The sequence below is a fragment of the Kogia breviceps genome, chromosome 10 (genome assembly GCF_026419965.1).
Source record: "Kogia breviceps isolate mKogBre1 chromosome 10, mKogBre1 haplotype 1, whole genome shotgun sequence".
NCBI lineage: Eukaryota > Metazoa > Chordata > Mammalia > Artiodactyla > Physeteridae > Kogia > Kogia breviceps.
In genome coordinates, this window is record NC_081319.1 from 6,472,446 (window position 1) to 6,484,977 (window position 12,532).

Genomic DNA, 12,532 nt, shown 5'->3' on the forward strand with positions numbered 1-12,532 from the left:
ACAGGAATCGGGCTTACGACACCTGTGACGCTCCACTTCAAAGGGAGGGGCTCTGGGTGTTCTGTCCAATCTCCTCCCTGAAGCATGACCGGCCTGGAGCATCCCTGCAATGGTGGAGAGCTGGCCTCTGCTCCCACCCTCGCAAGCAGGACCAGTCACCTTGCTCCGTGGTGCTTTGCTTCCCGGACCGCTCTTGCCTCTCACAGTGTAAGAACTTCCTCATGCTGTGCTCGACCCAAATCCACCTCCTCTGGGGAGTCTTAGTTCTATCCTCCCAAACAGACTACAGATCTGAAGATACCCCCTTCAGATCCCCTGGAGGTTTTAGCTCGCTCATTTAGACCCTCCCAGTTTCCTTATCAGTGTTCCCCATCCTGCACGTGATTTGAAATTCACTCCAGCTTGTCCAGACCCTTTTCCAATGTGACATCCAGGACTGAGCACTAGACTCAGGAACAGAGCAGGACTCTCACCTCCACTTCTCCTGACACCATACTTTTTGTAATGCAACCAAAGGTTACACTGATGTTGGTGACTGTGACCCCCAGTTGCATTGCATTGACCCTGGGAATCAAGGGCATGGTGGAAAGAGCATTAGACTGGGGGTCAGGAGCCTTGGGTTCCAATTCCCCTTGCAATACCTTCTCTCTGGGCCCGACCTTACCAGCTACATGACAAGATGGCTTGGATAAGAGGGTCTCTTGGGCCTTGTGATTGATTAAGTCATTTTTCAGCAAGTGGTCACTTCCATACCTTCTTCCTTGGGGTAGAGTATATTTCCCTGCCCCGGTGACTTTGGGCTTAGCCACATGACTTGCTTTGGCCAATGAGCTATCAGCAGGTGTGACACAAGCGGAGGCTTGAGATGTGCCTGTGCAATTGTTCTTGTCCTTTATCCCTTCTGTTATCTGCCATGAGAAGGACTTTTCCAGGGGAGCTGCTGTCTCTGCAGCCTGGACCCCAGAATGTACACATGGAGCAGGCTTGAGCCTGGCCTGGACCCTGGAGCCAAACCTGCCCAACCCACAGCCTGAAGGAGAGAGTCCCCAACTGACCGGCAGACTGGTGAGCAATAAAAGCGAATGCTTGTTGTGGTGAGCTACTGAGTTCTAGGGCTGCTTGTTACACAGCATTCTTGTGGCAGTGAGTGACTGATACACGTCCCTTTACAGAACTCTTCAGGCACTGTGGACAGAGGCTGGGCTGGCAGGCCTGGAGACTTTATCTGCAAGACTGATCACCTCCTCTCTAAGGGAATTCAGCTCAGCCCAGGAGGGTAAAGTTATTCCTAAGGCTGGGGTAAATCTGCCCTGCATGCCTATTTCTGGCCCCTGACTTATCCAACAGTGCAAAACAAGGCAGCACTGATGAGCAAAGTGTTTTCTCCATAGCCTCTCCATTCTGGAATTCTCCTGTGCTTTTTTTTTTTTTTTTTTTTTTGCGGTATGCGGGCCTCTCACTGCTGTGGCCTCTCCCGTTGCGGAGCACAGGCTCCGGACGCGCAGGCTCAGCGGCCATGGCTCACGGGCTTAGTTGCTCCGCGGCATGTGGGATCTTCCCGGACCAGGGCACGAACCCGTGTCTCCTGCATCAGCAGGCGGATTCTCAACCACTGCGCCACCAGGGAAGCCCCTCCTGTGCTTTTTGGACCTGCAGTGTTGAACATTGTCACTGAATCCCGAGGCCCAGGGAGGATAGTCACACACTCAAACTCTTTTGTCATCTGCTGGGGAAGCTGGGATGTGAACCTAGTTGTCTCAGACACCAAAGCCCACTCTTTTTCTAGGAGCTACACAGTAACAATGCTCCCTAAGAATTCAGACTTCTAAACCCTGACTTTTGGAAAACAAATCTTTGGGTGTCCATGTGGCTGTTGAAAACAAATGTCCCTTATTGCAAGGTTCTCCGCCCCCCGCCCTGAATGACGTCCTCACATCACAGAGGGACAGAAGCTCTGAGCAGACCCAAGGTGCTTCCAGTCGTGTGCCCTGCACCCTCTTCCTCAGAGCACCCCGACCTCCAAGCAGAGAGAGCTTAGTGGCCTGTGTTCTGAAGTGAGGCTTTTCCCCGCCTGGTTTGCTCCATCTCCGTCCCTCTAATTCCTTCCCCACGGGGCACCTTCTAGGTGAAAAGCTACGTAAGAAGCGCTTTGAAGTTGGCAGGCGCTGAGCTGGGCTTTGAAGACCTCCAGAAGCCGTTATGCTGTCGGAAGAGAGGGTATTAATTTATTCCCTCTGAGTTGGGAAGATCTGCTCAGGGAACAATTTGGAAACAGAAATAAATGGAGCCCTCAGATTTTGCAATGCCACCTAGGGGATTTGCTTTCTGCTACTGACGGGAGGGGAAAAACCCTGCCTGTTGGAGGGGAAAGCAGAAGGGATCTGGGGCAGTCAGCATATTGCACCCACGTGCTTGGCGAGGAAGAAAGTTGCCATCGCCACTGCCCTGAGACACAGCCTGATAACGAGGCCTTCTCGGCCAAATCCTTGTTGACTGTAGTAGTTGCGGAAGAACTGGTCAGGCCTGGGAGGGAGAGATAGGGGTGCAGGAGCCAGAAAGGCCCAGGTTCAAAGGCACGTTCCATCGAGCAAGTGGCCTACCCCCAGCCTCAGTTTCCTCATCTGTATAATGGTGTGGCTCCTTCCTTGCTTCCTGACACTTCAGCCAGCGCTCTCCTAGGCTTGAGGAATGGTAGTGAACAAGAGGACCCAGACTGTGTCCTCACGGAGCTGACGGCCAAGCTGGAGGTGATGGACGGTGACCTAGAGGTTTCCGCAACGCCCGGCAGAGGGCCCACACTGGACGCTGGCTGCTGACGTGCTGACAGCTGTATGCAGACAGCATCCCTCTCCAGCATCCGGAGGGTGTCACACTCAACCCAGACCAGAGGTCTGCCCGCTGCTCTCCCTGTGCCTGCGCCCTTCTCTTCTTACCCGTGGTTCTATTTTGTATCGTGGCTGACAGTGTGCTACATCTCATCCCCCAGACCCACCTCCCGTGAATGCCTTGAAGGGTGAGAGGCTCTCCTGGACAACCTGGTGTGACCTCCCGCCTCTCTAACATCCCTCTGTCCGACAGTACCCAACGACTTCTCTGCCTAACGGCCCAGGGACAGCAGAGCTCGCTGGCTTCCCCTGTGGCCTCTCCTCCAGCGTGTCGGATCTGCCCCGTTTCATTGCCTTGGTTTCCCCAAGCGGCAGTCTCTATAGACTGGAGCTGTGTCTCCAAAGGTGGCGATTTGGGCATCTCGCACTTAGTGACACATACAGCACACGGCTGACTTAACAAGCGGGCTGGTAAAGTGATCACGAAGGCAGCTTTCGGGGAGGATGCAGCGGAGCGGCAGGATGGAGGTTAGAAGACCGTGGCCAGAGTCCAGGTCTACCACCTGGAATGACATCCATGAGCCTCAGTTTCCCTCCCTCGAAGATGGGGATAACACGGGAGGGGCTTCATCACTGACAAAAGTTCTCTGAAATGATGCTCCCGCTTGAGCCACACAGCAACCAAGCGATGTGGCTGTCACGTCCAAGGTCCCATCCCACCAACAGACTGTGATCTGGCCCCTCTCACTGTACCCTCACCTGCATCAAACAGGCGTCATTTTTAGACCACAGCTCGTTTGCTAGTTAAGGAAAATAAGCTCATTATTTTAAGAGTGTGTTACTGATTTTCCTCTTGGTGTTTTAGGGTTTTTCATATGGACCTGTTTGTAATCTTTACATATTAGGGGTGCCAACCCTTTGAGTATCATATTATATGTTGTTAGTATGCCCTTTAATTTTGTAGATGATTTTCATAATGTTTTGTTTGGAGATGTAATGCAGAAGGTAGATAGATAACACTCGTATTAATGTGACTTTTTAAAAATTATAAAAGCAATACGTACTCAAAGAGTAAAGACAAGGCAAAACAAAACATTTAAATTGTACAGGAAGGTATAGGTAGACAAAGCCTGTCTCCCTATCTCTGACTTCTCAGTGTCTCTCTTCAGAGGTGGCTCTTTTTCATAGTTTCCTGTGTATCTTTCCAGAAATTTAGAAGTTCTAGATACTTATGTGAATCAATCTGTCACTTCCTTCCTTTCCTTTCCCATTATGAAAACAATATTTTATTCCTCATTTTAGGATGGTTTTTTTTAAAAAAATATTTAACTGTTGAACCAATCTGACACTTATTATGGTGCATATATATGTGGGGGCAAGGTGAGGATCTATCCTAATTACTTCCACCAAAATACTTATCCTATCTCAGAAGCATTTGCTGAAAAACCCTTCCTTTTCCAATGAATCTGTGTTCAGGGACGGCTTCAGTGACTTTACTCCACGAGTTTCTACATTAGAATAAGGAGCTCTGGAACTCGGGAGCCGAGATGTGCTGTCCAGCCATCTCTGCGTATTCACCGTCTGTGACCAGGCACTGATTCAGGGGTGCAGCGACCTCAGCAAACAGGCCACTGGCCTGGAGCTAGAGACCAGGGTGCAAAGTTCACTTCCGCCAGGCACTGCTGGGTGACCCTGGCCGAGTCCCTGGGCCTCTGTGGACTCAGCCTCAGGGTAGAAACCAGGCTGCAGGCATGAGGACCAGGTAGCCAGGGACACACAGCCTCAGGCTCACCTCCCCATGTGGGCCCCTTCCCCACGCTGGGTGCGGCCAGCTGCAGGAGGCCCGGGAGGGAGGGAGGCCTGTCGAGGGAGGGGCAGCAGGGCACGGGCCATTCCAAGTGGGACTGGACAGGACCCTACAGTCAAGTGAGAAGAAGCAGGCAAGAAATTCCTGAACAGAAGGCAGAAGAACAAGGCCCTTGGTGCCAGAAGACCTGGGTTCAAGTCCCAGCATTGCCACTTACCAGCCGTGTAACCGTGGACCAGTCATTTATCCTGGGATAAAGCTTTGCTGTATAGGGTAGGATGGAGGCCCGAATGCCATTCCCAGAGTAGACTCACTTTGCAGCCTGGAACGCACTCTGATCACGTTATTCTCCTAGCCCCTCTGTTGGGCCATTCTTTGACCCTGGGGTGGGGAGAGGCTGACAAATAGCCCAGGGACCTCTCCAGTTCCACCTGGAATGGCTGGTGCCATGTCGCCCCTCTCTTGACAGGCCTCTTTCCCTCACCCAGACCTGCAAGGTGGGAAGAGGACCGTGAACTAGCCGGGCAGCATGGAGGGCTCTCGGGTTTGGCGGAGAGCTGGCAGGGCCTGGGGAAATGCTCACCTGTAGCAGTTGTTGTTATAATTGTTATAACTTCCCAGAGCAGTCAGACAACCCAGGCAGATGGCATAGGAGAAAAAGATCTGCGTCCCAGCATCTACCCAGACCTGTAGGAAGGCACAAAGAAGTTGGCAGAAAGAGAAGTCAGATGTGCAGCGAGGGGGTGGGTGGGTGGGATGGCCCTGTTCTCTGAAAGCCCCCACCCACATCCAACCTCCAAAAAGAGTCCACAAAGGGACAATCAAATGTCCTCATCTCAGGAACGCGTTTGTTTAGAAGTTCTATTCTTGGGGTGATTAAATATAAACGGCCTTAGTTAAAACCAGAATTTTCTGGACTTTATGGACAGTAGTTCACCAAATAGCAAGAATTTGGGCTTTAGGACTCTACTCCAGCTGTGTGACCTTGGAAGAGTTACTTAACCTCTCTGAGGCTTAGTCTCCTGAACTGCAAAGTGGGGAATAAACTTCCCTCTCAGGACTGCTAAAGCCAAAACAAGTGATTTTTCTGCTTTGGGATTAAGACCATCACGAGAAAAGCTCTCTCGGGTGTTTTTGAACTCACAGAGCTTACTTACCATATATACTAGGGGACCATTCACCATGGGGCCCAGTTACAATGAAACCCCATTTTTCCTACAGGCCTGGAGGCTTCTCTCACTCTGCCCCGTGCGCTTGGCCAGAGGACAGGGAAGTGAGATGGGGGAGGCCGTCCCACCAAATCTTTACCACCTTTCCAAAGAGGTGCATTTGGGCTTCCTGTGCGATACATGTGCAAACTACTTTCTTAGTCTCCAAGCTTCCCTCCAACAAAACCTGCTGTGGAAGGCCTGACACGCACAACAGGAATTATGGTGGTTTCCTTAACACTCCCCTGGGCTCTCTTTGAGCCCTGCTCCTAGAAGCTACCAAGGAAAATCCACAGCTAAAACCCAAATGCAGCTGATGAGACTGAAGCTTGAGAAGCGAGTGCCATGGAGAGAACGGAGCAACTAGCTCAAGAACACACAGCTGGGAGTGGCAGATGAGAGTCCAAGGAGACACACCTCTAGAGAAACATGTGTAACCAACCCCAGAATTTCAAAAAACATGAAAGTCCAAGGAGACACACCTCTAGAGAAACATGTGTAACCAACCCCAGAATTTCAAAAAACATGAAAGTCCAAGGAGACACACCTCTAGAGAAACATGTGTAACCAACCCCAGAATTTCAAAAAACATGAAAGTCCAAGGAGACACACCTCTAGAGAAACATGTGTAACCAACCCCAGAATTTCAAAAACCCTCTGGTGTAACCGCTCACCCAACACAGGACTCTCTTCTGAGTACTTCTGACAGAATAGTCTCTGCTTGACTACCACCAGTGATGGGGAGCTCACTACCTTTGGACACAGCCCCTTTCTTTTTCTTTAGAGAACTCTGACCATTAGAGCATTTCTTAAAATGAAAGAAAATCTCCCTTCCTGTTTTCCTAGTTCTGGGGCCACCCAGGCCACATCTCCCTCTGCCATGTGGCAGCACTTTACAGATTTGAAGAACCCTCTGGAACACAGCCTTTTCCAGTCAAATTATCTTAACTTCCTCTCTCTTGGGGATTTGATTACACAGTACAGGTCACTCTACCCTGGATTTGCTTGCTTGTTAAAACCATTCAAGAACCACTTATTAAAAGGGAAGATCACAGTGCTGCTTCTCAACCTAAAAAGTGGTATGTCTTCCTCTAACAAAGAGCCTTTGGGTTTAGGGTCTCAGCGCTAAATGAGGAACGTGGGGAAAGCTCTTTCATGAAGCGTGTGTATGTGTGTGTGTGGAGGGGGTGCCAGCAGATCAGAGTGGGCTGAGACACGGTGAGGAGGAAATGGGAAAGAGGGAATATTAAAAAGCTTTTTCAAGAAAGGGGAGTTGGGAGACAGGGTGGTCGTGAGAGAGAAAATAATTTAGGGAGGATTTTTTTAAAATAGCAGAAACTTGAGGATGCTTGAATGTTGACAGGAAGGGCCCAATGCAAAAAAAAAAAAAAAAAAAAGTTGAAGATTTGGGAGAGAAATGGATGTATTTTAAAGTCCTCCTGTTCTGCCTCAGTCTCCCCATTTGCCACCTCCGTGCACTCCCCCTTCTCCTCGGTAAGGCCAGTAAACCATATGGAGAAGCAAAACACGGGTCAGCTCCTAACCCAGAAAGCAAAGCCAGGTCCCAGCAGCGAGGTGCTGGCATGCTCAGCACCTGGACACGTGGGGTTTCTAAACTCTCTGCAAACGGGGTGTCCCTCTCCCCAGAACCTTCACTGAGTGCGCAGACCAGAGTGACAGAAGCCTCCAGACCTGTGGGAAACCTGGGGGCTTCATCACAGCTGGGCCCCATGGCGAATGGTCCCACCCTCCCCACATGGTAAATAAACCCCTCCGTGAGTTCAAAAACACCCAAGAGAGCTTTCCATCCACATGTCCCAAGGATGGGGCCTCAAACCACGCTTTCCACCTGCAGGGGACTTTTCTTGCAGCTTGCTCATCGCACCCAGCACTAAAACAGGCATCTGCTGTTTTTGCCCACCCGGCACCCATCTCCCCTTTTCAGGTAACAGCACCCCAGTTTTCCCCACCCAGGCCAATCAAAGCATTTCTCTTGGCCACAGTGACTGGTTCGGGGATGAGCATATGATGCAAACCAAGCCAATGAAACTCAAGCCTGGGACTTTTAGTGGAGCTACTGCAAATGGGACACATTCTTTTCTCTTAGAGATATTAAGCTTGTAACTGCTGCGGGTCATCGCTGACCACGAGTGAAGAGCCTGCCTGAGTATAAAGCCAATGCAGAGGAAAGCAGAGTTTAGAGCAAAGAAAGACGAATACTGGAGCTACGACTCAAGTCCCTGGATCCAGCCACACCTGAAATCAGTCCTACCTGAGAGTGTTTCAGTTTCAGAGGCCTATAATTCCTCTCTTTCTTAAGTCAGTTTGAATGGGACTGCTGTCACTTCAAGCAGAAAGAATTCTAACTAAGAGCAACATTAAGATCTTAGAAAAACCCAGGGGCTCTAAGCCCAAATTCTTCTTCAATCAATCCCGAATTACCGATGACCCAGCATTTATTGAGTGTCTTCTGTATGCAGAACCCTGTGCCAGGCTCTGAAAGAGGTACTGTACAATTATTTATAGCACTCCATCTCTGTCTGCAGGTGAGATAAAATGAAACGTTCAGAGAACAAAATACCCAGTACCTGGGAGTGGTAGAGGAGGGGAAAGATTAACATGTGCTAGGGCAATCAGAGGAGGCTGTCTGGAGGAGGCACACCTTTAAAGACTAGAGAAGTGGGCTTCCCTGGTGGCGCAGTGGTTGAGAATCCGCCTGCCGATGCAGGAGACACGGGTTCGTGCCCTGGTCTGGGAAGATCCCACATGCCGCGGAGCAACTAAGCCCATGAGCCATGGCCGCTGAGCCTGCGCGTCCGGAGCCTGTGCTCCGCAACGGGAGAGGCCACAGCAGTGAGAGGCCCGCATACCGCAAAAAAAAAAAAAAAAAAAAAAAAAAAAGACTAGAGAAGTGATGAAAGAGGACACATTGGGTATGGAGGTTCACGTGAGAGAGGAATGTGTTCTCAATGATTTTTTTTTTTTCTTGCCCCCCTATCTCTGTAGGAAAAAGGCTGTCATTTTTATTCACATGATTACCATTAAATCAACACCTTTATACAATACCCTTAGCCCTCCCCCTGTTGGTTCCCTACTATGAGGAATATTGAAATTAGCCACGTCTTCTCTTTCTTTCTTCCCTTTCCTCTAGAATCTAATTTGAAGAAATATTCATTTGTTTCCAGTTAATACCTAAAGGCATTATGTGAATTTACTTTATTTTTCATATACACACTCCCTTCTCTCCCAATTTTTAAAACTTGTACTGTATCTGCATTATCAGAACATACAACCATTTCATATTATATTGTCCCCCTTTTGCCATTATTTCGTGTGAGTTCTACAGGTGACTATAAATTTAATGCTCACTCCCAGCCATTTATGCTAATACCTCTCCAGACAGTTCTGTTGTAGCTTGTTCTCTAGTAAATTCCTCTGTAAAGGCTTATGGGAAATATATTTCCTGGGTTCTTTCATATTCCTAACAGTTGATCTGTGGCTTTTGTACCTGAAAGTTGGTTTCACTGCATATAAAATCCTTGGTTCTCTTTTTCTCTTCCTGAGTACTTTGATGTTGCTTAGTTGTCTCTGGGCACAAAGTGATGCTGTAGAAAAGTCTGATGCCACTCCAATTTGTTTCCCCTTATAAAAGCATTTACTCTTTTTGTCTGAATTATCAACAGGTTTGTTGTTTTCTCTTGGAAGTCCAATAGTTCTAATATTATTCTAATAAAAACATTTCTTACTGTTGATGATTCTTGGTTATTTTTCCCAGGCTTGTGATATACTTCTTCAAGATGCAAATTCAAGTCTCCTCTTTTATTTGAGGAGGAAAAATTTCCTGAATAACTGTTTTTAGTATGCGTTCTCTTCCATTACTTTGGGTTTCTCCTTTGGGGACTTGTTTGTATGTTGGATCTTCTTTATTTCTATACCTATCACTTTTTCTTACATTCTTTAAAAACTGTCTTCATTTTTTTTTCTTTCATAAGCTGTCCTTCCAGTCAGCTCTCCTTTCAAATCTTCTTTTTGCCTAACATTTCATTTATGCTAGCGTTTCATAGCATCTATTGTTTCTTCATTTCTTTTAGCTTGTTGTGAAATATTAAGTTGCTGGGTCTTTGTGGAATGCGTTCATTATCTATAGGAACACTATTCTGCCCCTAATTCTTTTTCTTATAATAGCTTTGTATGAGACTTGATTGTAATCCTTTTCTGGTGCTCACATGTAGGTGACATGCTTTTTTTTTTTTTTTTTTGGTACTCTTAGTAGGAGGTTTTCTTGTGTAGAGGATCCAGGGAGATTTTCTGGCCTCACAGGTCTAGAGTTGCCTCTTCTGACAGTACCAAAAAGCCTTTAAAACTATAGCCATGGGCTTCCCTGGTGGCACAGTGGTTGAGAGGTCGCCTGCTGATGCAGGGGACACGCATTTGTGCCCCGGTCCGGGAGGATCCCACATGCCACGGAGCGGCTGGGCCCGTGAGCCATGGCCGCTGAGCCTGTGCGTCTGGAGCCTGTGCTCTGCGACGGGAGAGGCCACAATGGTGAGAGGCCCGCATACCGCAAAAAAACCAAACAAACCAAAAAACAACTATAGCCACACAGAGAGTACTTTCTGAAATTACTGTTCTCCACTCTTATCCAGAATTTCTTTTTGTTTCCTCTACTGTCTTTGTCCTTTTCAATTTGGATTCTGCTTCCAGTGGTTTCTCCTCAATGTGGGGTTCCTCTCTGACCACAGAGCCTCAGCTGGTCAGTCTGTAGAGTTCCCAGATCCCAGACCCCTGCCTGAACTTCCCACAGTCCTCTCACACTCACCTGTGACTTGCAGCCTGAACACAGCCCTCCTAGTTTCAGCTGACATTCTCAGATGGGTGCACCAACCTTCTACTCCCAGAGCCCTCTCCTTCTATGGGTGAATACATGTTAGAGATTTATGGGTTTCCTGTCTCTCAGCCTTCTGTATCCCTTTGCCTTCCTCTTCCTCTTCCTCTCATCCCATAGAGTGGATACCATGCAGATGTTATTGCTGTTGGTGTCTGACCCTACCTGTTCACCTTCTGTGGTTCATGGAGCCACCTAGTTATGCTGAAGGTACCATCCATAGGCTTTTTGGTTTACTATCCTAGTTTCTCTGTTTAGGTGTGGAGATTCTCGAAAATTAAAAAAATTTTTTTTTCTGTTGCCATCTTGTCTCCTTCGTTCTCAAGACATTTTCAGAGGGCAGATTAAAGAAGATTGGTCTTGATTGGAGGTAAGAGATGGATCCCCAGAACTGAGGGATGTGGTGGATGGGGGTGTAACACTAGAGGATGAGCCAGTTTTTTAAAGGGAGGTTCGAGGTACAATGTTGGGGAAATGGGTACGAGTATACTCTAGACAAGGCATCAAGTGAGCTATTCAGGGGATAGGCAGAAAGGCTAGGGCTAAATATTGCAGTCTGGGCTTGAGACACAGATTTGCAAGTCATCAGGATTTTAGTACTAACTTAACATCTCCTTGACTCCAGATCCAAAGCTTTCTCCACTGGCCTTTTCTATTTTCCACATTTGATAAACCAGTGTTGATTCAACTTTTCTGCTGAGATACATGCTTCTTGGGCCTGCAGAGCCCGAGAACCTTCAGGATTAGATTTCTTGAAAAAGTCTCACAAAGAAGCATGATATGTCTTCACATGGACTCTACACAATCGGACTCCTTAGCAGACAAGCATACCTGATGCATGTCTATATTCTTAAACACACCTGTGGCTGCGAAAATGCCACAGGGTTCCACCTGGTAGCCTCCCTACGAATGAACTCACTGGGGGAGCTGTATTTGTTAAGGCTATGCTGAAATAAACAATAACTCCCCGAGTCTCAATGGCTTAGCACAACCGAAGTTTATTTCCCGCCTACACAAATCACATGGCAGATTGTGGAGCAGTTGGCTCTCTTCCACCCAAAGACAGCGAGCAAACCCTCCTACCTTATCATGATACCCCGAGGTCAGCAAAGCCTCTGACGCAGAGGAACAGACTACTAGACCTTTGCTTGGGAAGGTGTTTTCGGTTTTTTTTTTTTTTTTTAATTTATTTATTTTTTGCTGCGTTGGGTCTTTGCTGCTGCACGCGGGCTTTCTCTAGTTGTGGCGAGCGGGGGCTGGCACGTGAGCTTCAGTAGTTGTGGCTCGCAGGCTCTAGAGCGCAGGCTCAGTAGTTGTGGTGCATGGGCTTAGTTGACCCGCGGCATGTGGGATCTTCCCGGACCAGGGCTCGAACCCGTGTCCCCTGCATTGGCAGGTGGATTCTTAACCACTGTGCCACCAGGGAAGCCCCATGCTTGGGAAATTTTTAGAACCAGACTTGGGAATTACTAATACCACTCTGCCCACACACCACTGACCAGAACCAAGTCCCGTGATCCCGACTTAAAGACAAGGAAGTCTGGGGAAGTCTCTTCCCATTTCACTCAAAGAGAAAAAATAGACGGTTAGTGAACACAAAGCACTGCCTCTGCTGCAGGCATTATCCCAAGTCTTTTTCATCTAAGGCGATTTCTTTCTTCAACTAGGAATTCCACAAACACCCAGAGATCAAACTAGATCATGGTGGCCACTGGAATGATTTGACAGAATGATTTGCAAAGAGAGGCTAATGAAACAGGCCAACAGGACATTCATGAACCTTCTCCCAGTTTGGTGATGCCTTAGG

General features: G+C 48.2%; 1 protein-coding gene across 2 annotated transcripts in view; it reads right to left on the reverse strand.

Annotated features, from left to right (window-relative positions):
• Positions 1-12,532, reverse strand: part of SLC6A11 (solute carrier family 6 member 11) — a 128,223-nt gene that overhangs the window by 27,883 nt on the left and 87,808 nt on the right. For both annotated transcript variants that reach the window (XM_059076100.2, XM_067043453.1), the window contains exon 7: positions 5,216-5,319. In XM_059076100.2, the coding sequence (XP_058932083.1) occupies positions 5,216-5,319 (104 nt within the window). The remainder of the gene's footprint in view (positions 1-5,215; positions 5,320-12,532) is intronic.